Source organism: Nomascus leucogenys, chromosome 22a, assembly GCF_006542625.1.
Source record: "Nomascus leucogenys isolate Asia chromosome 22a, Asia_NLE_v1, whole genome shotgun sequence".
Taxonomy (NCBI): Eukaryota; Metazoa; Chordata; class Mammalia; order Primates; family Hylobatidae; genus Nomascus; species Nomascus leucogenys.
Genome location: NC_044402.1, coordinates 69,504,194 through 69,528,060, shown reverse-complemented (window position 1 = coordinate 69,528,060; position 23,867 = coordinate 69,504,194). Strand labels below are relative to the sequence as shown.

Here is a 23,867-nt window from a genome sequence, read left to right as displayed (position 1 = left end):
GAACTCATTTAAAAGGCTGTAAAAACAAATGTCTTCATGACCAGTTTGTTACTATTGTAGATAATACCTGTTCATCTTCGGCGTTCACCTGCGGCCATGGGGAGTGCATTCCTGCACACTGGCGCTGTGACAAACGCAACGACTGTGTGGATGGCAGTGATGAGCACAACTGCCCCACTCACGCACCTGCTTCCTGCCTTGACACCCAATACACCTGTGATAATCACCAGTGTATCTCAAAGAACTGGGTCTGTGACACAGACAATGATTGTGGGGATGGATCTGATGAAAAGAACTGCAGTAAGTTTTGAGCTGGTTTCTCTTGGTTGGTCAGCCTCGTAAATAGACTTCAACAGCCAAACAGCCTTGCATTCTTTCCTCTAAGGCTCATGCAATTTTCATCGTCTCTTTAGTACTTCTATTCCACTTGTCAATCTGTATCGATAGGTTATAAGAACAAAGGCATGTACCTGCACATGGGATGCTTAGAGTCCACCAACAAGTACTGAGTTCTATGGAAGCAAAGCAAGGACTGCCTCTGATGCCAAACAGTTCAATTCAGATAGGAATTGAAAAAGTGAAAATCCCTCAGCTTTTATATATTTAAATATTTTTATATATTTAAACATATTTATATATTTAAAACAATATTAAAAGTCATATAGACATATCCAGACCTTTGGCTATGATGTTTCTTTTTCATTTGGTACAAGCAAAAAGACATCAAAATAAAGAGGCACAAAAAATTTAAATTTCCATTGATCTTATCCACCTGTTTTCCATCTTGCCAGTTCTGCTTTCCTTTAGCTTGTTGTTTTATTTCATGTCTTCAGTAATAGTTTAAGATGGAGCAAAGTTCCCTGGGCTAAGTTCTAGTCCTGGTTGCATGACTAGGCAAGTCACTATCATTCGGAATAGATGAGCTTTAAGATCCCTTCTAGCTTTCATACCTTATAAGTCTGTATTTAATATAATTTCATGTTGTGGGTGGGGCCAGCCACTGCATCTGACTCCGAGGCTATGGTCTTAACAGCAAGGTAGGACCCTGGTTTTTAGAATTGTTCTGTTTAGACTTTTAAATCCAGTTTTGGGGGTCTGTCTACACACTATTGCTACTAGGCATGTGGGTCATGCTGGTTTTGTTGCCTAATTGGGCTCCATTGCTTGGCTTTGGTCTGGAGTCATGGACTTCATAGTATTCATGAAATGTAGTCCCAGTCCAAGCACATGATGCTCACTTTCTAAATGTGGTCTATTTTCCAAGGTGTAATCACAGTTTCTGACTCTGCCCTGTAATCTTTTTATTCTCAATTCTAAAGCCTATCCTAGTTTTGAGTTCTTTTGCTTAGCTGACTTTGATAGTGTGGCTGATTTGAAAGAATTTTGAACCCACGTACAATTGAGATAACTTCTGTAGCTATTTAGCCATTTTTAGTTTGACTCTGGTACTTGTTGCACAGGAAATAAACTTGTTGGTTTTGTTTTTGGATGACATTAGATTCGACAGAGACATGCCAACCTAGTCAGTTTAATTGCCCCAATCATCGATGTATTGACCTATCTTTTGTCTGTGATGGGGACAAGGATTGTGTTGATGGATCTGATGAGGTTGGTTGTGGTAAGTGCATTGCTTTTGTTTTTATTCACAGTGTTTATTTAGAAAAATCTCAGTGTTAACACATGGACACAGGGAGGGGAACATCACACACCAGGGCCTGTGGTGGAGTGGGGAGCTAGAGGAGGGATAGCATTAGGAGAAATACCTAATGTAGATGATGGGTTGATGGTTGCAGCAAACCACCATGGCACGTGTATACCTATGTAACAAACCTGCACGTTCAGCACATGGACTCCAGAACTTAAAGTATAACAACAAAAAAGAAACATCTCAGTGTTTAGTCATTTTAGCCCTGAGCTAATTTCTAATGCTTTTCTCTTTCATTCTTAGTATTAAACTGTACTGCTTCTCAATTCAAGTGTGCCAGTGGGGATAAATGTATTAGCGTCACAAATCGTTGCGATGGTGTTTTTGATTGCAGTGACAACTCGGATGAAGCAGGCTGTCGTAAGTAACACATACCCAGCATGTTTCAGACAAAGGGGCCATTTCGTTTTTGCCAGTACTGATATTGATATTGCCACACATTTTCCCTAACTCAGACAAACTGGGGGAAAGTATCCTTAAAGGAATGCGGTATTGAACATACAGTAAAATTGAGTAGACATTGCCATATAATGTGTAATTAGAGAATCAAGTGGTTGTATAAATGGACACTTCAAATAGTCTCTTAGATGGGCTAAATATTTCTTAGATATTTTTGTTTTCATTTTTAGTTTTTCTTAGGACTTCTCACGTTAGCAGGTTTAAACTTTTGAGGCTCTACTCCATATAAAGATATTTTACTGGTCTCTTTTAAGTTTCAGTAGAGAGGTCAAATCATGGTGTAGAAATGGTATGGAGCTGTATGTAGTATTGACTCTGATGAGTTCATTCTTTGTGCTATTATGTGTTGAATATCTGCTAAGATGTTGTTTATGGCCTTTGTCCTTAGACTCTGGTAAGGAAGATTATAGAAGGCAAGAGACAATTAAGCAAGATAGACAGTTACAAGGGTCTCAGAAATGGCACAGATAAAATTCTATGGAGGTTCAGAGAAAAGAAATTTCTTCTAGTTGGAGGATTCAAGTAGGACTTCATACAATATAATTCTAATGGATCGATAATCTTCACAGACTGGAAACCTATACTCACATGATTCGTTATTTGCCCACTTTTTGTTTTAAATGGATTTTGGACTTGCAAAAACTCATCAGTGAATTGATCATTTGTTTGAACAATGGTGTTTTAGACCATAAAAAGTAAGCTTTCATGAATTCTCCTCCTGCGTCAGAAAGGTAGTGTGTAAAGCCATGGATTGAAAAGAAAAGTTAAATAAAATGCTTATATACTTTATAGTTTGCACAACATCTAGAAATTCCTAATCACTAATTTTCCTGTTTCACATTAAAAACATAAAATTCTGTGATGAGCTGAGGTTAAACTGTCGATTGCCGCTGGCTTGCTGTTGCCTCGTGAGATCCCTGGTAGAGAGTTTTGGTTTACCCTTGTCAAATAGGGAAGCAGTTTTTACCTATCTCTCCAGGATTGCTCGATGAATAGTGGAAAGTTTGCAAAGAATTGAATATTTACCATCACCTTTAGTTTACTTAGTGTGTGATGGTTTCATTAGATATAGTTCATCTGAGGGAAAATAATAACACCCAAGCATGATATTAAACACATGAAGTTCAAAGTAATCATAGCTATTTAAGCTCTATTGTAATGTTCTGGTGATTCTTTCATAGAAAGATAGATAAACTTTATTATTGAATCTGCAATTGGAAGAACATTAAAAACACAGGAATAGGAAACAGGATGTTCTTTTGACACAGGTACTCATCTGCTAGTCAGCAGTTGTGCATTCTGTACTTCGTTTGTTGTCAGATACACTAGTTGCCACACAGAAATATTTCCCTGTACTACAATGTGGGAGAAGACTCTGTATCATTTAGACTTCAATATTAATTTGGTCATAGTCATTACTATAAACCTACTATTGGATCCAAAATCATTTCCTCTGAGGCTAGACTATAAAAGGGATCACAAATTACATTCATAAGCCGATTTCCCCCTGGTTTTCCTTCTAGCAACCAGGCCTCCTGGTATGTGCCACTCAGATGAATTTCAGTGCCAAGAAGATGGTATCTGCATCCCGAACTTCTGGGAATGTGATGGGCATCCAGACTGCCTCTATGGATCTGATGAGCACAATGCCTGTGTCCCCAAGACTTGCCCTTCATCATATTTCCACTGTGACAACGGAAACTGCATCCACAGGGCATGGCTCTGTGATCGGGACAATGACTGCGGGGATATGAGTGATGAGAAGGACTGCCCTACTCAGCCCTTTCGCTGTCCTAGTTGGCAATGGCAGTGTCTTGGCCATAACATCTGTGTGAATCTGAGTGTAGTGTGTGATGGCATCTTTGACTGCCCCAATGGGACAGATGAGTCCCCACTTTGCAGTAAGTTTCCTGACCACAGTTTACTGGCCATAAACTCATTCTGAACAGTAGCCTGGTGTGCATCACCATCGTCACAGTCACTGTGTAGCTTTGTAGGAAGGATTTCAGTTCCTCTATGAGTTCACATCTGTGTAGGGGGTAACCATAATTGAATTCAAATACATCACTATTGGATAATTTTCTGATTAAATCCTTTGTACTTGGTTATGTGTTTCTACTTCTTTTTATGTCTCTGTTTCAAAAAATGAGACTAAATTGAGGCCATTAGATTGTCAAATTAAATTTGGTTCTGTTGGTAATGTGCTCATTAATTTTTCTAACTTTAATATTTTCTAATTTCAATCAGAACTTTTCACAAAAAAATGAAGTCCAGGGATTTGTGTTGCTGTGATTAAAGTGCTGTGATTGGCATGTAATCCTAATTACTGTCATTTCTTTCTTTCCTCTTTAATCAATGCTCACTCTCAGATGAACCCCAGCCAGGTATGATTGTGAAGTATTTCAGATTCTTATGATTTCATATGTGTTGTGTTTGTTCTGAAAATGTCCTGATTATATTAACTTACTTCCCTTTCTAATGCATGTTCTGTGTTATGACTCTTACAAATATGTTAGAGTACACATGGAAATAGAAGGCATTTGCATCCCCAGGCATGTGAACTGTCTTAGGGTGGCTTTAGGCATTTTCATTTTGGCCCTGAAAGTAAGGCATGATGATATGTTATCAGATCTGTGTACTCTAATGTTTCAATGACCTTTCCCCTTTGATTTGCTCACTTCATAGATTTTCTGGTCTTTTCTCTTAAATGTTTGTCTATCTTCCATTTCTGTATAGATAGTAGAATTTCAGAGGAAGAAAATGAGAAACAATTTTAGGTGTCTTTGCATGCTCTATCAATGACACTTTTCTTCCTTGATGTCAACAATATTTCCCCAAGGGTTCCCATTGCATTAAATGGAGTTACACTATCGGGTTGTAGTGAAGAAGGTGATCGTACTCCAATGGATATGAAGGATGGTAAATCCTCAGGCAAATTAGAGCAAACCCTGAACAGCCTGTGGAACTCACCCAAGTGAATGCTGCACTTAGCTCTTGTCTGGGCATCATATTGAAGGTGGCATGAGACTGCATAATAAATATTGCATAAAAGAGTGAATCAAAGAAGCAAAGATTCTTGATTTTCTTTTTTCATTATTCTCTTTCTTTTTTCTAGATGGGAACAGCTGCTCAGATTTCAATGGTGGTTGTACTCACGAGTGTGTTCAAGAGCCCTTTGGGGCTAAATGCCTATGTCCATTGGGATTCTTACTTGCCAATGATTCTAAGACCTGTGAAGACATAGATGAATGTGATATTCCAGGCTCTTGTAGCCAGCACTGTTACAATATGAGAGGTTCTTTCCGGTGCTCATGTGATACAGGCTACATGTTAGAAAGTGATGGGAGGACTTGCAAAGTTACAGGTAATTGCTGAACTAACCCTAGCCAGTTTATCAGCACATCCCAGAGCTTAAAATCAAATGGCACATGTAGGCATTCGACAATGTTGACTAGGAGTTAGATTGACTTGAATCCTGGAAAGATTATGCAATCTTTTTAAACCTCAATTTTTTGTGAGGATTAAATGGGGTAATACGCATTAAAATCTTGGTGTATTTTGGAAAATAGAGGTTAAAACATATACAAGTCAATGATTTTTTAAGTATTTAAAATAATATCAAATGGCTTTTATATAATTTAAAATGACTTCTATATTATATTTAAGCATTTTTGTATAATGCTTAATTGAATTCAACCAATATTAATTCAATTTCTGCTATAAGAAAGTGATTTTTACTATGTATTAGGACATTGATTTAACCACTTTCAAAGTGACCAAATAGAGGAAGCTAAAACAAAAATAGAAAGTTTCTTTCTTTTACATGTAGTAGGAGTCTGGATGTCAGACAGTCCAGGGCATAAGTTTGCTCTGTTATCCTTATCATGTGGCTCCAATGCTCCAGGCTTTAGCTTCTCTTAGGAAGTAGGAAAGGGAAAGAGAAAGTGGAAGGCAAGCAGCTTCCTTTTTAGAATGTGACCTGAAATTTGATTCGTAATTTCTACTCACATCCCATTGGTCAGAACTCAGTCATGTGGTCACTCCAAACTTCAATGGAGGGTGAGAAATGTCTCTGGCTGGAGAGTCTGTGCCAAGCTAAAACTTGGCATGCTTTATTACTAAAAAGAAAAAGAAGAGAGGGGGTGTTGGGAGAATTAGAACTCTCTACCATAGCTGAGGGTCTCAGAAAACAGAAATATTTAAGACATGATTCCTGCTATCCAGAAGCCTACAATCTATTAAATAGTAAGGAAGATAAACAAAGTACAAAAATAAATACAGTAAAAGGAAGAATATAAGCATAGTTTACTCTAGACTAGTATTTAGAAACACATTTAAATATAACCCAAGAAAGAGTCTATTTTAAGTACTCATGAAAACCAGCTAACTATTAAGGTTAAGAATGAAGTGATTAAAATCATTCTTATGGGGCTTCCTCCCCTCCCCACCAACTTACTATAGTTTGGAATTACACCTTCTTTCTGTTACCAAAAGTATTGAATCAAAAGTTTTAAAGAGTTGTTTTGTGTTTTCTCCCAGTATCATTGACATTTTTGCATTTTTTTCTTGAACAGCATCTGAGAGTCTGCTGTTACTTGTGGCAAGTCAGAACAAAATTATTGCCGACAGTGTCACCTCCCAGGTCCACAATATCTATTCATTAGTCGAGAATGGTTCCTACATTGTAGCTGTTGATTTTGATTCAATTAGTGGTCGTATCTTTTGGTCTGATGCAACTCAGGGTAAAACCTGGAGTGCGTTTCAAAATGGAACGGACAGAAGAGTGGTAAGTACATTTCTGTTGACCTTTGGCCCGGCTAGTTCCTCTGTCTTGGGTCTGTTTGCTGTTATTCACCAGTGAGAGAAGGCCCTACCTCATCTGGGTAGCTCTCATGGTACCTTCTGGGCCACATCACACCCAAGAGACTTGGGTGTTCATAACTACGAATTTATGGCTGTTTTAGATAGGAGGGTGGCCTCTGAATGCAGATGCATGATTCTGAATTCCAGGTCAGGTGATGCAGAGACCTCACAACGTCTTTACGGTTCCTTTTGCAGTCTTTTCTTGTGGATGAGAGCAGAGGAAAATGCAGGAAAGTTAAGGGGTTGCTTTTCTTAGCTTTAATTTAGTGATATTTCTCAATCCATCTCCAAGAATTTCAGTTTCTTGGCTCCTGATAGTTACATTTCCTCTGCCTCTTACAACTTTATTTTGTAATTATTGGTGCTTAATTAATAGAGGTATTATTCTTTGCATGCAAACACTATAACGTTTTGTAATGTTGCCAACCAAGCAAATGGATAGAGCTTTTTCTTAATTGCAAAAACTTTCTTTTTTTTTTTTTTTTTTTTTTTTTTTTGAGACGGAGTCCCGCTCTGTCGCCCAGGCTGGAGTGCAGTGGCGCGATCTTGGCTCACTGCAAGCTCCGCCTCCCAGGTTCAGGCCATTCTCCTGCCTCAGCCTCTCCGAGTAGCTGGGACTACAGGCGCCCGCCACCACGCCCGGCTAATTTTTTGTATTTTTAGTAGAGACGGGGTTTCACCGTGGTCTCGATCTCCTGACCTCGTGATCCGCCCGCCTCGGCCTCCCAAAGTGCTGGGATTACAAGCGTGAGCCACCGTGCCCGGCCAATTGCAAAAACTTTCGAAACCAAAACGAAACTATGCACTAACCCAACAATGAAGCTATCTTAGAATATTTAGTGTGACAAAATCTTATATACTTTTCTCAGAAAACCCTACTCTTGATTTGGTGGTTAGCTACACGAGGGGATAAAATTTTCTAATTGCCACAAGTAATTATAGGACAAGTTAGATGGTTTAATCTAGATTTTTATATAATATCCATGTTTGCATTCATTTATTTGCTCTAGAATTCACTCTTTATTCCCTTTTGTCTTTAGGTATTTGACAGTAGCATCATCTTGACTGAAACTATTGCAATAGATTGGGTAGGTCGTAATCTTTACTGGACAGACTATGCTCTGGAAACAATTGAAGTCTCCAAAATTGATGGGAGCCACAGGACTGTGCTGATTAGTAAAAACCTAACAAATCCAAGAGGACTAGCATTAGATCCCAGAATGAAGTAAGACTTTTTTTTTTTAATTATGTTGCCTTGACACGGTTATGATGAGGGAAACACAACAATAACATGATGTAGCTGATATGCATGTTGCTGATATGCAAAATTTAAAATGATCCCTTGTTTAAACATGGTAGGTGTCCAACTGGGTGTGGCTATCTCTCCTTCATCTGAATCACCCTCTTCATAAAGTACATAAGAGCAATTGTTGTTGACTTTATTTTAAGATCACATTGATTTATTAGCTTGGCAATACAATTTTTGAAATGTCATATAATTAAAAATTAAGTTTCTAATTACTGCATGCAGTAATAGTCCATAGAGGGGCCAGTTTGATGTAACTTTGATAACTCATGATTATACAACAAAAAAGCTGGATTTTTCTGCTTCAGTTTTATGTTGTTTATTAGAGTTCCCTTTTAAGTCATATAAGGAAGGCAGTTTTTGCTTGCTGGTCCTGAAGGGAAGATAGAGAAATTCTCCCATATGTTTGGAAATCTTTGAGGATTTCTTTCTGTGAATTTACTTATATTTTATAACTTAGATTCTTTTCTGCAGGATGGTAAATTAGGCAAGTTATGTTCAATGTGATGTTGACTTTCTAGATATTGTAAAGTATTACACACCACTGAAATTTATGATGAATCCCTGATGAAGAATAAATTGATTTCCTTATCTAAAGACATGACAGGGTAGACAAACAAGGACAGATGGATTTTTCTGGATTAACTATTTGTGGATTATAAACAAACATGAATTGGCATTGAGACATTTCAATGTCATAATGTACTACGTTATGACATTATGTATTACGTGTTTTATGAACATTATAAAAATACCCAGATGGGTTGTGATTGTGTTATGACAGTTTTACTTTGTGACACTTAGAGGAAATAATAAACTTCGTGAATATATTCTGAACCAGAGATGATTTATTTTAAGCAGGGCATAAACAGGATGTTGTATTATTTAAAATGACAGTTATTTTTAATATTTAAATACGTCCCCTCCAATTGGTAACTCATTTCCTTTCCCAGTGAGCATCTACTGTTCTGGTCTGACTGGGGCCACCACCCACGCATCGAGCGAGCCAGCATGGACGGCAGCATGCGCACTGTCATTGTCCAGGACAAGATCTTCTGGCCCTGCGGCTTAACTGTTGACTACCCCAACAGACTGCTCTACTTCATGGACTCCTATCTTGATTACATGGACTTTTGTGATTATAATGGACACCATCGGAGACAGGTGATAGCCAGTGATTTGGTAAGTTGGTGGTGAGGAAAACCAAATTAAAACTACAGTCGTGGATAGGTAGAAATCAGACGAGTATCAGAAAAGCTAAGAAATTAATTTTTGTGTCATAGACATTGTCAGGTCAATCCAGGAAATACCAGCAACAGTGAGAGGCAGTCTATCCCATATGACTAACCGGAAAATGATTATTTTCATTCCAGTTCATGGTCAGATTGTGCCATATCCAGGAAGGATTTTTATAGCTCGTGTGATTTAGTTGAGCTGTAGATGTGAATCTGTTGCTTCTATACCTTTAAAAATTGTGTCAAGTGGCCGGGCGTGGTGGCTCACGCGTGTAACCCCAGCACTTTGGGAGGCCGAGATGGGTGGATCATCTGAGGTCAGGAGTTTGAGACCAGCCTGGCCAACGTGGTGAAATCTCATCTCTACTAAAAATACAAAAATTAGCCAGTGTGGTAGCACATGCCTATAGTTTCAGCTACTTGGGAAGCTGAGACAGGAAAATTGCTTGAACCTGGGAGGCAGAGGTTGCAGTGAGCTGAGATTGCATCATTGCACTCCAGCCTAGGTGACAGAGCGAGACTCCATCTCAAAAAAAAAAAATTTTTTTTCAAGCAAAAATTTGTAACTTAACTTGGCCAGGCACATTGTCTCACATCTGTAATCCTAGCACTTTGGGAGGCTGAGGTTGGTGGATCGTTTGAGCCCAGGAGTTCAAGACCAGCCTGGGTAACATGGCAAAACCCAATTTCTACAAAAAAATACAAAAATTAGCCTGGCATGGTGGTGTGTGCCTATAGTCCCAACTACTTGGGAGGCTGAGGTGGGAGGATTGGCTGAGCCCAGGGAGGTCAAGGCTGTAGTGAGCTGTGATTGTGCCACTGCACTCCAGCCTGGGTGACAGAGTGAGACCCTGTTTTTTAAAAAAAAAAAAATTAACTAGATTTATATTTCTCAGTCCTGTTCTTTATGTAATATTTTTTATTCAATAAATTCTGTTGAATTTATTTTCACAAGTTAAATGGGAAAATAAAGAAAATAGATATTTTATCAAAGAGCTGTTATTGACCCCCATTAAAAATAGGAATGCTTTTACACTGTTGGTGGGAGTGTAAATTAGTTCAACCATTGTGGAAGACAGTGTGGCAATTCCTCAGGGATCTAGAACCAGAAATACCATTTGACCCAGCTATCCCATTACTGGGTATATACCCAAAGGATTATGAATCATTCTACTATAAAGACGCATGCACACATATGTTATTGCAGCACTATTTACAATAGCAAAGACTTGTAACTAACACAAATGCCCATTAATGATAGACATATACATCATGGAATACTATGCAGCCATAAAAAAGAATGAGTTCATGTCCTTTGCAGGGATATGGATGAAGCTGGAAACCGTCATTTTCAGCAAACTAACACAAGAACAGAAAACCAAACACCGCATGTTGCCACTCATAAGTGAGAGTTGAACAATGAGAACACATGGACACAGGGAGGGGAACATCACACACCGGGGCCTGTCAGTGGGTGGGGGCAAGGGGAGGGAGAGCATTAGGACAAATACCTAATGCATGTGAGGGTTAAAACCTAGATGATGGGTTGATGGGTGCAGCAAACCACCATGACACACGTATACCTATGTAACAAACCTGCACATTCTGCACATGTATCCCAGAACTTAAAGTAAAATAAAAAAATAAATAAAAAATAATTTAAAAAAGAGAAAAAATTGCCATTGTATAGTTGCTGTGACTTGAAGGAAAGATGCACCTAAACTATAACAGATTGATGTGAATCAGTGAGTGGCAGCACAAGACAGTGGAAATAGCAGGCACAAGGGTGCTGATGATGGAGTGAGGGCTGGGGTGTGGGAGTGGGAGATGAGGAGTCTCTAAGCTCTCTAGCTCCATCTAACTTTTAACTAGTAGGTGATCCTGATACGTCACCTTGCTTTTTGTGCTTCAGTTTTCTTTTCATTTGTAAAATAGATGCCCAGTGTAATTACCAAGACAAGCATAAAGAGTAAATGACACGTGTATGTGAAAGGCTCTTGAATGGTTTAGTGGGATATAGGACGAATTGTGTATTTTTTGGCACTCTTTTGCACAATGACTTCCTTGTGTTTTTATTAAATAATGACATGCTAAAGAAAACCATCTTCTTGAGCAGATATCCTCTTTGACTCAGTGCACCTTGGCTTTGATTTTTGGATGAGGTCTCACTGTTCTCTTCTGCCTCACAGATTATACGGCATCCCTATGCCCTAACTCTCTTTGAAGACTCTGTGTACTGGACTGACCGTGCTACTCGTCGGGTTATGCGAGCCAACAAGTGGCATGGAGGGAACCAGTCAGTTGTAATGTATAATATTCAGTGGCCCCTTGGGATTGTTGCGGTTCATCCTTCGAAACAACCAAATTGTGAGTGATACAGAGAAACATCCTGCCTGGGAGTAGCTTGGAAAACACTGACCCTGGGAATGCTAAATGCACACTGTTACAGACCCATTTATTTGGGCAATACATTTTCCTTTTCTCTTTACAAACCACCCCACTATATACTTTCCCCAGTCCTGACATTGACATTACTTTTATTTACCATGGAAAATTCAAACCTAGGACGTAGTAACAGCACATCTGAATTATATCATTTCAACATTTGGCTGCTACTTCTGTGACCCTCACATGAGTCTCCGTTTCCTCAGCTGACAAATGGAGTACAGACCAGATAGTGCCTTCGATCCTCTTACTGCTACCACTCTGATTGAAAGCAGCTTACTTTTAGGACTAGTTTATTATGGCACCACTGCCTTCTAGGTGCTCTGCTGTAGCCAGCACGAGTTGTCCTAAAGTGCATGGTATGGGTGGTTAGGTGAAAGATTTGGCGTCCGTATTGTTCTTTCTGGTGGGAGAGGGAGATAAGTCACTTCATCTTCACTTAATCCTCTCTCCTCAAAACTCTCCAGTTGTTTGTCACACCCTTCAGCATGTGGCCGCTGCTATTTCCCTGCTCTGTTCTCCCACTCGCTGTTGCCACATTGGATTTCATTATGGTGCAAAAGCACAGCAGGTGACTCCCGCCTCTCAGCTTCGGCGCTAGCTCTTCCCTCTGCCTGGAACATCTCTCTTCCAGATCTCTGCATGAGTTGCTTCGCGTGCCATTTAGGATTCTACCCAAATGTCACTTTCTCAGAGAGGCCCTCATTGACCACTCTACCTAAAATAGCCAACCCCTCATAATTCTTTTGCTCTTTACCCTCATGTTCTGAAATCTCTCTCTCTCTCTCTCTCTCTCTGAGTTTAGTTCTGTTTCTTTTTGCTCGAATATATACTCCACTTTTATAGCATCCCCAGTGCTTAGAATGGTGTTTGGTATACCTACCATTTTTCTGGTGAATGAATGGATTAATAATCTATTAATAACATGGTATGTGTAATAAGAATATATAGGATCTAGGGAACATCCTGTGTGTGGGGACCACACAGAATTCTGATTTTCAAGGTGCGGAGACACACAGAGATATCATCAATAGAAAAATAAAAGATTATTGTCTAACCAAAATCTGGAAAACTTCAGGTAAACTACAAGGTCACACATCAAACACAGAACTTTTTTTTTTTTTAATGCAAAAAGATCTCTTTCAGGTCAGGCAAGGAGACAGATTATTTGGCATCATATTTCCATTACAAGTTCCAGATTACTCAGTGGCTGTTTGTTCATAATCCAGTTATAGACTGGATTGATCTGTAACCTTGAGTCATTCTCCTCTCTCGTGTCTCTTATGAATTCTAAGTTGAAAGCCTAATGCTAGGGAAGTTGAGTGTGAGTAGTTCAGTGAAAACAAAACAAAAGGAAACAACAGGGGTAACAACGTACTTAAGCCCCCCAGTACTGGGGCCTCTGGAAGGACACTAAGAGCATGACTTTGTTTTGATTTTAATGTAGAGGTTTTCCACTTACTGGTGCTTTCTTCTCTTTCTCATGCAGCTGTGAATCCATGTGCCTTTTCCCGCTGCAGCCATCTCTGCCTGCTTTCCTCACAGGGGCCTCATTTTTACTCCTGTGTTTGTCCTTCAGGATGGAGTCTGTCTCCTGATCTCCTGAATTGCTTGAGAGGTATAGTATGCTCCTTATGTGTGCTCTGAAGATGGAGCTGGTCATAGTTTGTGCCAAGCAGTGGAAACTCTAAACCCAATTGTGACTGAACATGTGCTGTGTCCTTTGATTCCTCAGGTGTCTGCAGAATGACGTGTGTTGTATGGGGTGACGTCACTGTGTGCCTTGATTGTAATATAGTTTCTGTATATGGAACTAATATTATCTGTGCATGTAATTGAATGATCTGTAACCTCATATTTTCTCTCGCCTTGGTACAGTTAGACTTCTCTGACAAGCTGTTGGTGTACAGCTTCATTTTTCATGTCCATTATCTCTTTCTCCCTCTTTTTTTTCTTTTTTTTCTGAGAAAGGGTCTTGCTCTGATGCCCGGACTGTAGTGCAATGGCGTAATCATAGCTCACTGTAGCCTCCACTTTCCAGGCCCATGTGATTCTCCCACCTCAGCCTCCTGAGTAGATGAGACTATAGGTGCATGCCACCACACCTGGCTAATTTTTGTATTTTTGTAGAGAGCAGGTTTTTCCATGTTGCCCAGGCTGGTCTCCAAGTTCTGCCCTCAGGCCATCCACTTGCCTTAGCCTCCCAAAGTGCTGGGATTAGACGTGAACCACTGCACCTGGCTCCATTGTCTCATTTTTATTCTTATAACCAATAGTTAATGAGTGTTCTAGCCTGGGTCTTCTGACTCCAATTTCAGTACTGTTACTATTACCATCTGATACTTTAAGAAGGAGAATTGTGTCTGTATGAGATATTACAAGTGACTATTTGAGCCATTTAATATTTATCTCATCCTAGAGATATTTTATTGGGTCGATTGAAGAGTGTGTGGAGGCTTATACCAAGTACTTAAGGGAGTAAGAAAAGAAGGAAAAGTTGCAGCCAGTTCACAAAAGAGATTTATTCTGGAGTGTGTACTTGTATATAATACACTTAAAAATATAATTCCTTATTACTTAAAAATCTAAGAAGTTACTCTAAACCCAAATTCCCTTTCATTTCTCAGTGAAGAGAAGTGAATGAATATATTTTGATACTGATGAAAATTGTTGTAGACAAGTTCAACTTAAATGTTTAATGATCACATATTCCTAAATTAAGAGACAATATAGTCCTAATCTAGAAGGAAATTTAGTCCTAATCTAGAATGGAAAATATATACTGAATTCAGGAAACTTTTAGTGTTTAGATATTATGCAGATGTAGGCTTACTGAAAGTCAAATTCCATCAGCATGTAATATTGTGCAATGATACTTTCGTGATGAAAGATTTTAATTACTGGTAATTCTCATAGAGGGACTGGCATTTGCCATTTTTCCTCACAGACTTATTATGTACCTAATCCTGGTTGACATTGTTTAATTTAGTGTGTCCCTAGAGTCTTTCAAGAGAAGATTAAACTGGGCTGTAGACATTTCGGATACAAAGCATTCTTTCAGCACACAAAGATTGTTGAATTGCACATTGGGGGGTTGGTGTAATCAATATTACTCTCTGATGATGATTGATAAGTGTTAATTTTAAATAGTGCCTTTTGTTGTTTCACAAATAATTCCACTAGTGGTTTTCTCATGGGTTGACTTTACTGAAGTGGAACTTTTTTAGTATTTCAGAGCAGTAGATTTCAGAGCACCAGCTGGGTAACTGATTGCCAATATATGTTAACTGAAAAAAGGTTGCCACATTTTTTTTTCCCAACAAGAAGTTTAGAAAACTTGTTAACATTTATAGGTGGAAAACATTTTACTTGATTTGATTGTTGAATAGCTTTTAAACTAGTGTTTACTAAGTGGCTGGAATATATGTAGAAGTGCTTCTGTGATGCTGTTAAGTAAAAGAAGCAGATATTGCACAATATTGACCTTGTAAAAACATGCATTAAAAAAGTCTGGAAGCAAAAACACACAAGTGCCAATAGTAGTTACAATTGGATAGGGAAATTATGAGATGGTTCTATTTATTTCTAATTTTATGTTATAATAAGTGCTTTCTCTGTATGAGACTTTTTTAATTCTTTAGAAAATATATTCCCCACAATGCCAAAAGCAAATAAACAAACAAAACTCAAGCCAAACATCACCTCAGCACCCCTAAAATTACTCCAAATACAAATAGACTTCTGACTCAGTCTCAGGGGCACAAGGCACTTGCTTCAGTGATTTTGTGCAAGATAAGAGAACACTCCTTGTCCTTGCTCCAGGGAAGGCTGCAGTGCTGATCAGCTTGTGCAGGGTATGACTTAAGGAGGACCTAGGTTTGGGGGTCATATATATAGTCATTCAATTACAACATTGAACTCTCATTTCTGACTATAGTGTCTTCATGACTCTGCTGACACTAACGTTAATGGGATTATGACATGGAAAATAGAAATGAAGAGATGATCTTTAACTTCAAAAGACAGAGACACACTGACCTACTTAACTGTCACCACCTCCTGAGCTCCTTTCCATCCAACCCTAGATGCTTCTGTGCCTACCCCTTCATGCCATTGTCATAATTAATTGTAAGGGCTCATATACTTGGTCTTGCCCTCTAGATGCTACGTTCCTTGAGGATAAAGTCTCTAGCTGGTCTGTAGATGTATGCTTATTGCCTGTGGCACTTCGTGGTACATGGTGGCACTCAGTAAATGTTGAGTGAATGACAAGCTCTCCAATATCCATTTTTGTTACTTCCCCAGTCCTCTGATTTTTACTCGTTTGCTCCTTAGATATGTGTGCAGTGTTGTGAAGTCACTTCTTTTTGCTTTCCCATATAGCACTTTTCAGGCACCTGCCTGTGCCACCTGTTGTCTTACTGGCCACTTCCTATTACTCCCCTGGCATCATCCCCCACCATGACGCTCACAGTTTCAGCCAGCGCAGCATTACAGGAGATCTTGTTCTCTGGTCCATTGCCTGCAAATATTCATTGGTGGTAAACGTTCTCAGTACATCAGCAGTTGTCAGATAAAGGGCTTGAGACATGATCCTCAGGAAGGAGTAGAAGCAGGTGGTGCTTAAGGGAAGAGCACCATGGAAGAGTTAAGAAGGCCCATGCATAATGGATGAAATATGCAAAGTTTTTAGGCCCTAAACAATGCTTTGGTTGAGAATTATTCCAATTAAGCAAAGGAAGATGACCCATTCAAAAGGGCAGCATCAGATTTTGAGTGAGTAAAAATTTAAAGTCCCCCGTAAAACTGGGACAGATAGTTTCTACTGAGCCAGTGAACATTAATAACAGATAACCAATAAATAATTAAATATCATCTCAGTATAATTTCTTGGTACAGCTGAAACTCATAATCTAGCTTTTTTTTTAAAAAAAAACTATTGCAGTTAAACCAAATGAAATGAGTGGTAATTTGATACTCAATAAATAGTACCTGGCCTGCAGTATTTGCAGTGTAGTGATGAAAAACGTAGATTTTGGAGTCCAGGAGGCCTGGTTGTGTGACCTCGTTTAAATTGCTTGATTTCTTTGTGTCTTATTTGCAGATTGAGGGAGGACCTATCTAACAAAGAAGATTAGGAAACTTGAGGGAGATAAATTAAGGGAAATACTTACCTGATGCATGCAGTATGGCGCATGTTCTCAATCAATAAGAGGCAATTTTTATTGCAATTGCAGCTGTTCAGAAGAGAGGCAATGTGGAGCAGCTGAGAGAGGAAGGGCTTGGAAGTGAATGGGCCAGGGTCCGTCTCCTATTACTGTTTCCGGCAGAAGTCACAGAGCTCCTGCAAATCTCGTTTGCTCCAGCTGAAAGCAACTTTGCAGGCTTGTTGTCGAAGACTCTACATTGTAGTACTTGAAAAATGTAAAGCATTAATAGTTGCAAAATTTACATGAGACTAAATTTAAATTTGTCCTAGGTTAATAAAGACTGGGTTATTTCTCAGTAATAGAAATGACAGGAACAAGGAAAAGCTAATGAGATGTGAAAATAAGTAAAGAAAAAATGACCACGTCATCCTGCTGAGATGGAAAGCTTCCCGGATTATAAAAATAATGAAAACATTTTTAGCTTATGAAAGTTGTGTAATGATTAATCATTTCATACTTTGTCTTAATATGTGATATATCTTATACATATATCTTAACTCAAAACTTAGATTCAAAAGTTTTCCTTTTCTCAGAGAGGATTTTTAAAACCCCACTCTTGATGGGGATCAGGATAAAGATTAAATTATTTTTGAAAAAGGAACTTTTATTATCTATTAAGGAAATAAGTGAACTGATAGTTTAAGATATTATGGGAATGTTTAAATTACAATGTGTAGACAGTTTTGAGAACTTTGGAAGATACTATTTGCTTATTCACTTATACATTCATCCATTAGTGCAGTCATGTGGTCATCCATTTAGTTAGCAAACATTTATTAGGCAACTATTTTATGCCAGGCTCTGAGTACCAGGCTCTGGGACACAATAATGAGCAAATCAGACACAGTCATTGACCTTTGGGAGTCAAAATCTTACAGGGAAGAGAGACACTAGTCAAGTAACAACTGACGGGATTATACATTGGATTTATTTATTAGTTAAAGTCTCAATAAATACTAGGCAACACTTTTTAGTGTTGTTTTATTTTCGGAACATTCTTAAAACTAGTAAGCTGCCTTTCACAAGAATAGTCTAAATGATTTTTTTCACTTTTTTTTTTTTTCAAAACTCAACTCTCCTTTCCCTGAGATCAGTGTTAGTGAGGTTTGTCTGTGTGTAGAAGCGGAAGAACTTCCTGTCTGTGAGGTTTAGCAAACATGGGTGGTTTATCAGTGTAAGTAAGGACTTAATGAAGAGTAAGATAAATACCAACCTGCCTTGAAAAAGTCCAGACAGCGTTGTATGTGGGGTTGGAGGTCTTGTGGTCCAGCAGCCCACTGAAACCCTGAGAAAGGCCCATGCTTGTCTGATGAAGTACATTATATTTATTGCTGCAATGCTGCAATGTCATTTTAGCCTATACGATGGTAACAGGCTACTGCCTTCCATTACTCTAAATGTCTGGGAATAGTGGGATATGATTTTGACTGATATTCTTCTATTTTCACAGATGATCAACCTTTCTTAATAACTGTAAGGCAACATATAATTTTTGGAATCTCCCTTAATCCTGATGTGAGGAGCAATGATGCTATGGTCCCCATAGCAGGGATACAGAATGGTTTAGATGTTGAATTTGATGATGCTGAGCAATACATCTATTGGGTTGAAAATCCAGTAAGTTTCGAATAACATTCAAAGTATATAATTTATTCTTGAAGAGCCTGCCTGCACTGATGTTTTCTTATAAGCAAACTTTTGTCATGTGGGTAAAAGGGAAACAATGTGGAAATAAATTTATCCCTAAGTTTTTTGATTCAATGAGGGGTATAAATGTGAGCTTGGCCTGGAGCAAAAATCATAACACTCTTTAGCTTTAGAATAAGAAACAAATTTAAGCTATTGTGTATTATTTACTCATTCAGCAAGTATTTTCTAGAAGTGCCTATGATTTGCCCTGCACTGAATTACCTGCTTCTAACCACAGAATACATGCCAAGAAGCAGCAGTCACAATGCTTGCCCCTAGAGGAGTCTTAAGCTAGTAGAAAATATTCGACGAATATAAAAATGATCAAAACTCAAGACAAAAGTAGTAGTTCCCTAAGGGAATGTAGTGAAAGCATTTGACGTGGGGCTGGGGCCTTCCTTTAGAATCCTTTAGAATCTTTGCCTCTAGAGTAAGAATGAACACTTCTTCAGTTCTCTTCCTTGTAGGTCATTTTCTTCAGCCTTCAGGGAAAAAACCTGTAAGAATAGGGAAAGGGCAAGGAAACTATAAAGGAGGAAGAGAAGAAAGATCTTTGTGTTTCATGTTTGTTACCCATATACAAAATATACTCCTGGCCTTCTGATCCACATCTGTAACTTGGGTTTTTCTTATGACTCATATGCTTGTGGTAGTTAAGAACTATATCTGTAGCCAGTACTGGAGATAGCCTGAATGGTAAGCCTTGTGTATTCCTGTGACACACTGAAAAATCGTTTGAAGCCTACCCAATGGTGCTGAACCTTTGTTTGCCTTTCCTCTGAGTGTAAGGAGTGTTCAAGAAATACAGCAGCTCGCGGTAGCCACGGTGAAGAAAGGGTTCTTATGCAGGAGCTGTGGCCTTGGAACCACTCACCTCTCCTTGTCTTTCTTTCCAGGGTGAAATTCACAGAGTGAAGACAGATGGCACCAACAGGACAGTATTTGCTTCTATATCTATGGTGGGGCCTTCTATGAACCTGGCCTTAGATTGGATTTCAAGAAACCTTTATTCTACCAATCCTAGAACTCAGTCAATCGAGGTACTGATTCCATAATACTACTTACACAAACATTGGATTTAGATTGATGTAAACTCTAGTCTCAGGAATAGATCTCGTGTGGATTTTGGAATCATTTTTAAGCAAAAAGAAAAAGGGAAAAGATATTAGTGTTAACTATCAAAGTCTCTGAAGTGAAAGAGGAAAACCACCTTAAAAAATTCTTTTTTTTTTTAGACAAAGTCTCACTCTGTCACCCAGGCTGGAGTGCAGTGGCAAGACCTTGGCTCACTGCAACCTCTGGCTCCAGGGTTCAAGCAATTCTCCTGTCTCAGCCACCCGAGTAGCTGGGATTACAGGCGTGCACCACCATGCCTGGTTAATATTTTGTATTTTTAGTAGAGATGGGGTTTCAGCATGTTGGTCAGGCTGGTCTTGAACACCTGACCTCAAGTGATCCACCTGCCTCAAACTCCCAAAGTGTTGGGATTATAGGCGTGAGCCACCGTACCTGGCTGGCAAAAATAAATTATTTGAACTTTCTATTGCTCTATTTTGTTTCCTCCTAATTATCAATACTACCTTGTTGCTATAAAAGTATTTTAGGTAATTTACAAAATAATATATAAGAAGATAAATAAACGTTTCATAAGGAATTCAACATAAAGGGAAGATTATGGTAAGCAGGGAATCTTTACTATGTTTCCTCATCTAATCTTCAATGCTATTTCAGTTCTCAACCAAATTTATAGTTTGCCTCTGTTCTTAGATGGAAATCTTTCTATGGCTCCAGTACAGTTTTTCTAACAGCAAAACAGAAAGTAGAAACTTGATTCTAATTCCTTTGATACTCTCTTCTTCAAGATAAGTGTTCTTTTTACTCTAATTCCCAGAAGAAATTCTAGATGAGGCACAGGTATGAAATCACATGAAGTAAGTCAGAGGTAACTTGACTAGTGTTGGTTTGCTCCACTCTGAGAGAAGGGTAAAACATGGAAGGGATTATTAATTCATAATAATTTTGAAAGTGAAACTTTCTTCTCCAAAGCAAGGAGAAGGTTTTGGAGGGGGATAGTTAGCAGAGCCCTGACAATCCACTGCTGTAGGTGGGCACCAGCTGGCAAGACGGTTTTTCTTTGGAGCATTCAGAAAGATACTGAAGATGAGCAAGGTGCACAGCAGCCTGGTGGCTAATTTAGAGCACCTATCTATACTAAAAAGCACTCTCTGTAGACTAAGAACACAGCCTATGTAGAGTTCGGTACTATCTGAGGTTTCACGCATCCATTGGTGATCTTGGAATGTATCCCCCATGGATGAGTGCAGACGACTGTTTTTATTTCTGCCAAATGAAGAAATAGGGAAAAGGTGTCCCAGGCAGAGAAAAGAGCTCCCACTGGAACAGCGCTTGAGTTTACAAAGATCTTTCACTAGCATCTAATTTAATCCTCGCAACATTCCTGAGGGCAGGCAGGTCTGGTAGCCATTTGTGATGAGAGGGAAATTTGCGGTGTGCACAAATATCTCAAGCCAGGTAGAATCATCAGGTATTAACATGAAGGGCCCCTTGGAGGCTCCTCTGGTTCAAGCTCTTTTTTAATTTTTTTTACATCAGAAATCAAGGCCCACAGAAGCCAAGAATTTGTCTTAAATGGTCAGCTTTGCTGCTCTAATTTCTGAGCAGTATTCTCTCTTTGCACTTTTATAAACTACAGCTCTGGCAATCCAGACTGGTTTAATCCTCTTTGACAGTGGCAGAAAATATTTTTCATGATTTCAACTAAAACTATCATCCTCCCATTAAACATAGGCAACATCTACTGCCTAAGACCCTTACTACCAAACTCATATCTCTCTAGAGTCCACCCAGTGCAAAGCTGTCTTAATTCCAAATGGCGATTAATATGCTCTTATTTTATCTGTTGGTCTCTTGATTAGTAAATGGGGTTCTTTTCTTTTAAACTTATAGCTTTCCAAAAGCAGGGAACATGTCTTTCCCATTAGTGTTAGGTACAATACAGTAGCAGCCAGTTGGAGAATAACTGAGCATGCATATGTGTATGGACTGGTAAGGCCTCTTTAACCACATGAACCAAAAGTTTCTAATTATGCCCCAATGCAGTGTGGTACAGAGAAAGATATTTTGATTTGAAGTCCAAAGACCTGGATTTGAGTCTGGGCTTCTTGCTCATTTTATTCATTCATTTAATGAGCACTAGGAAATGCTTTCTATGGATCAGTTGGTCCTGGATATTCTAAGATGAATAAACTTTTTTTTTCTGTCTTTAAGTAGCTCACATATCTGTGAGACAGATACATAAACAAATACCTGTGCTCCAGTGTCGTAAGTGTGATAGGGCCAGTGAATATAAAGTGCTAGTGATTGGAGGCAGAGGTACAAGTGAGGGGAGAGAGCCTGCAGACTTCCCATTCATAGTTACTTGTGAGCTGAGTCTTGAAAGATGACTAATACATCCTTCCTTATCCGAGGGTTTTACTTTCTGAGGTTTCAGTTACCTGCAGTGGCCTGAGAATAGGTGAGTACAGCACAATAAGATATTTAAAAACAGAGAGAGAGAGACCACATTCACATAATTGTTATTACAGTATGTTGTTATAATTGTTCTATTTTTGGATTATTGTTAATCTCTTACCGTGTCTAATTTATAAGTTAAACTTTATCATAGGTGTGTATGTGTAGGAAAAACATAGTATATATAGAGTTCAGTACTCCGAGGTTTCAGGCATCCGGGTGATCTTGGAATGTGTCCCCCATGGATGAAGGGGGACGACTGTTTTTATTTCTGCCAAATGAAGACGTAGGGAAAAGGTGTCCCAGGCAGAGAAAAACAGTTGAATAAAGACCCTGAAACATGGAAATGCATTTTGTGACTGGGGACAGCCCCGCATTTTCTCCACTCATGAGCTATTTGACCTTGGACAAATTACTTAACTTCTCTGAGCCTCTGTTTTCTCGTCTGTACAGTGGAGTTTATGGCTGAGTAAGTAAAAGTACTTCATAACACTGAGGTATCCTGTAAATACAGAGCGCTGTTTCCCTCAAATGATCAATATTTTTAGAAGATCCAGAAAAGACCTATGAGGATAATGATCCAAGGGCAAATTGCCCTTTTAATGATTTTACTGGTGTTTCCCCTTAGGTCATTTAAATTGTAAGTAAGTCTTCCAAGTGATTGTTGGATTAATTAAGAAAATAGGAATCGTATTCACTTTCTGTTTTTTTTGTGTGTGTGACGGAGTCTCACTGTCGCCCAGGCTGGAGTGCATTGGTGTGATCTCGGCTCACTGCAGACTCCGCCCCCGGGGTTCACGCCATTCTTCTGCCTCAGCCTCCTGAGTAGCTGGGACTACAGGCGCCCGCCACCTCACACGGCTAATTTTTTGTATTTTTAGTAGAGACGGGGTTTCACCGTGTTAGCCAGGATGGTCTCGATCTCCTGACCTCGTGATCCGGCCGCCTCGGCCTCCCAAAGTGCTGGGATTACAGGCGTGAGCCACCACGCCCGGCCCCACTTTCTGTTTACCTGTATAATATTCCTTCCTGCCTAAGAGTAGTTCGTGTTTAATTCCAACTTGAAAATAAGAGAAACATTGAAGAAACTGTTATCCACTAGGGGTAGCTGTGTGCCCATCCACTGAAGGAAATTTTATAGCTGAATTGTGAAGCCTACAGAATGGCCGTGTGAGAGAGAGCTCTATATATTCCAGAAAACAAAAAAAGGAACTTTGAACCAAAGAGATCCTTAGTCTTAGGAAAAGGAGAGAGACTGTAGCAGAAAGAAGCAAACTGAGAAAAGAAAAATTACCTTAGTCCAAGCAGGAGGAAAGATACCAGACAACAGAGAGAGAAAAAAATTTAGGGAAAGGAATGAGGGAAAGAACAGGGATATGTGTGTGTGTGTGTGTGTGTGTGTGTGCGCGCGTGTGCGCGCGTGC

The 23,867-nt window shown here is 39.1% G+C and overlaps 1 protein-coding gene across 1 annotated transcript in view; it reads left to right on the top strand.

Moving 5' to 3' along the window:
* Nucleotides 1-23,867, top strand: part of LRP2 (LDL receptor related protein 2) — a 225,602-nt gene that overhangs the window by 106,421 nt on the left and 95,314 nt on the right. Inside the window, exons 22-33 of the mRNA XM_030802651.1 lie at nucleotides 61-300; nucleotides 1,499-1,618; nucleotides 1,949-2,065; nucleotides 3,688-4,065; nucleotides 5,280-5,528; nucleotides 6,739-6,950; nucleotides 8,068-8,252; nucleotides 9,287-9,515; nucleotides 11,758-11,935; nucleotides 13,503-13,631; nucleotides 18,674-18,840; nucleotides 19,809-19,952. Coding sequence (XP_030658511.1) covers nucleotides 61-300; nucleotides 1,499-1,618; nucleotides 1,949-2,065; nucleotides 3,688-4,065; nucleotides 5,280-5,528; nucleotides 6,739-6,950; nucleotides 8,068-8,252; nucleotides 9,287-9,515; nucleotides 11,758-11,935; nucleotides 13,503-13,631; nucleotides 18,674-18,840; nucleotides 19,809-19,952 — 2,348 coding nt within the window. The remainder of the gene's footprint in view (nucleotides 1-60; nucleotides 301-1,498; nucleotides 1,619-1,948; nucleotides 2,066-3,687; nucleotides 4,066-5,279; nucleotides 5,529-6,738; nucleotides 6,951-8,067; nucleotides 8,253-9,286; nucleotides 9,516-11,757; nucleotides 11,936-13,502; nucleotides 13,632-18,673; nucleotides 18,841-19,808; nucleotides 19,953-23,867) is intronic.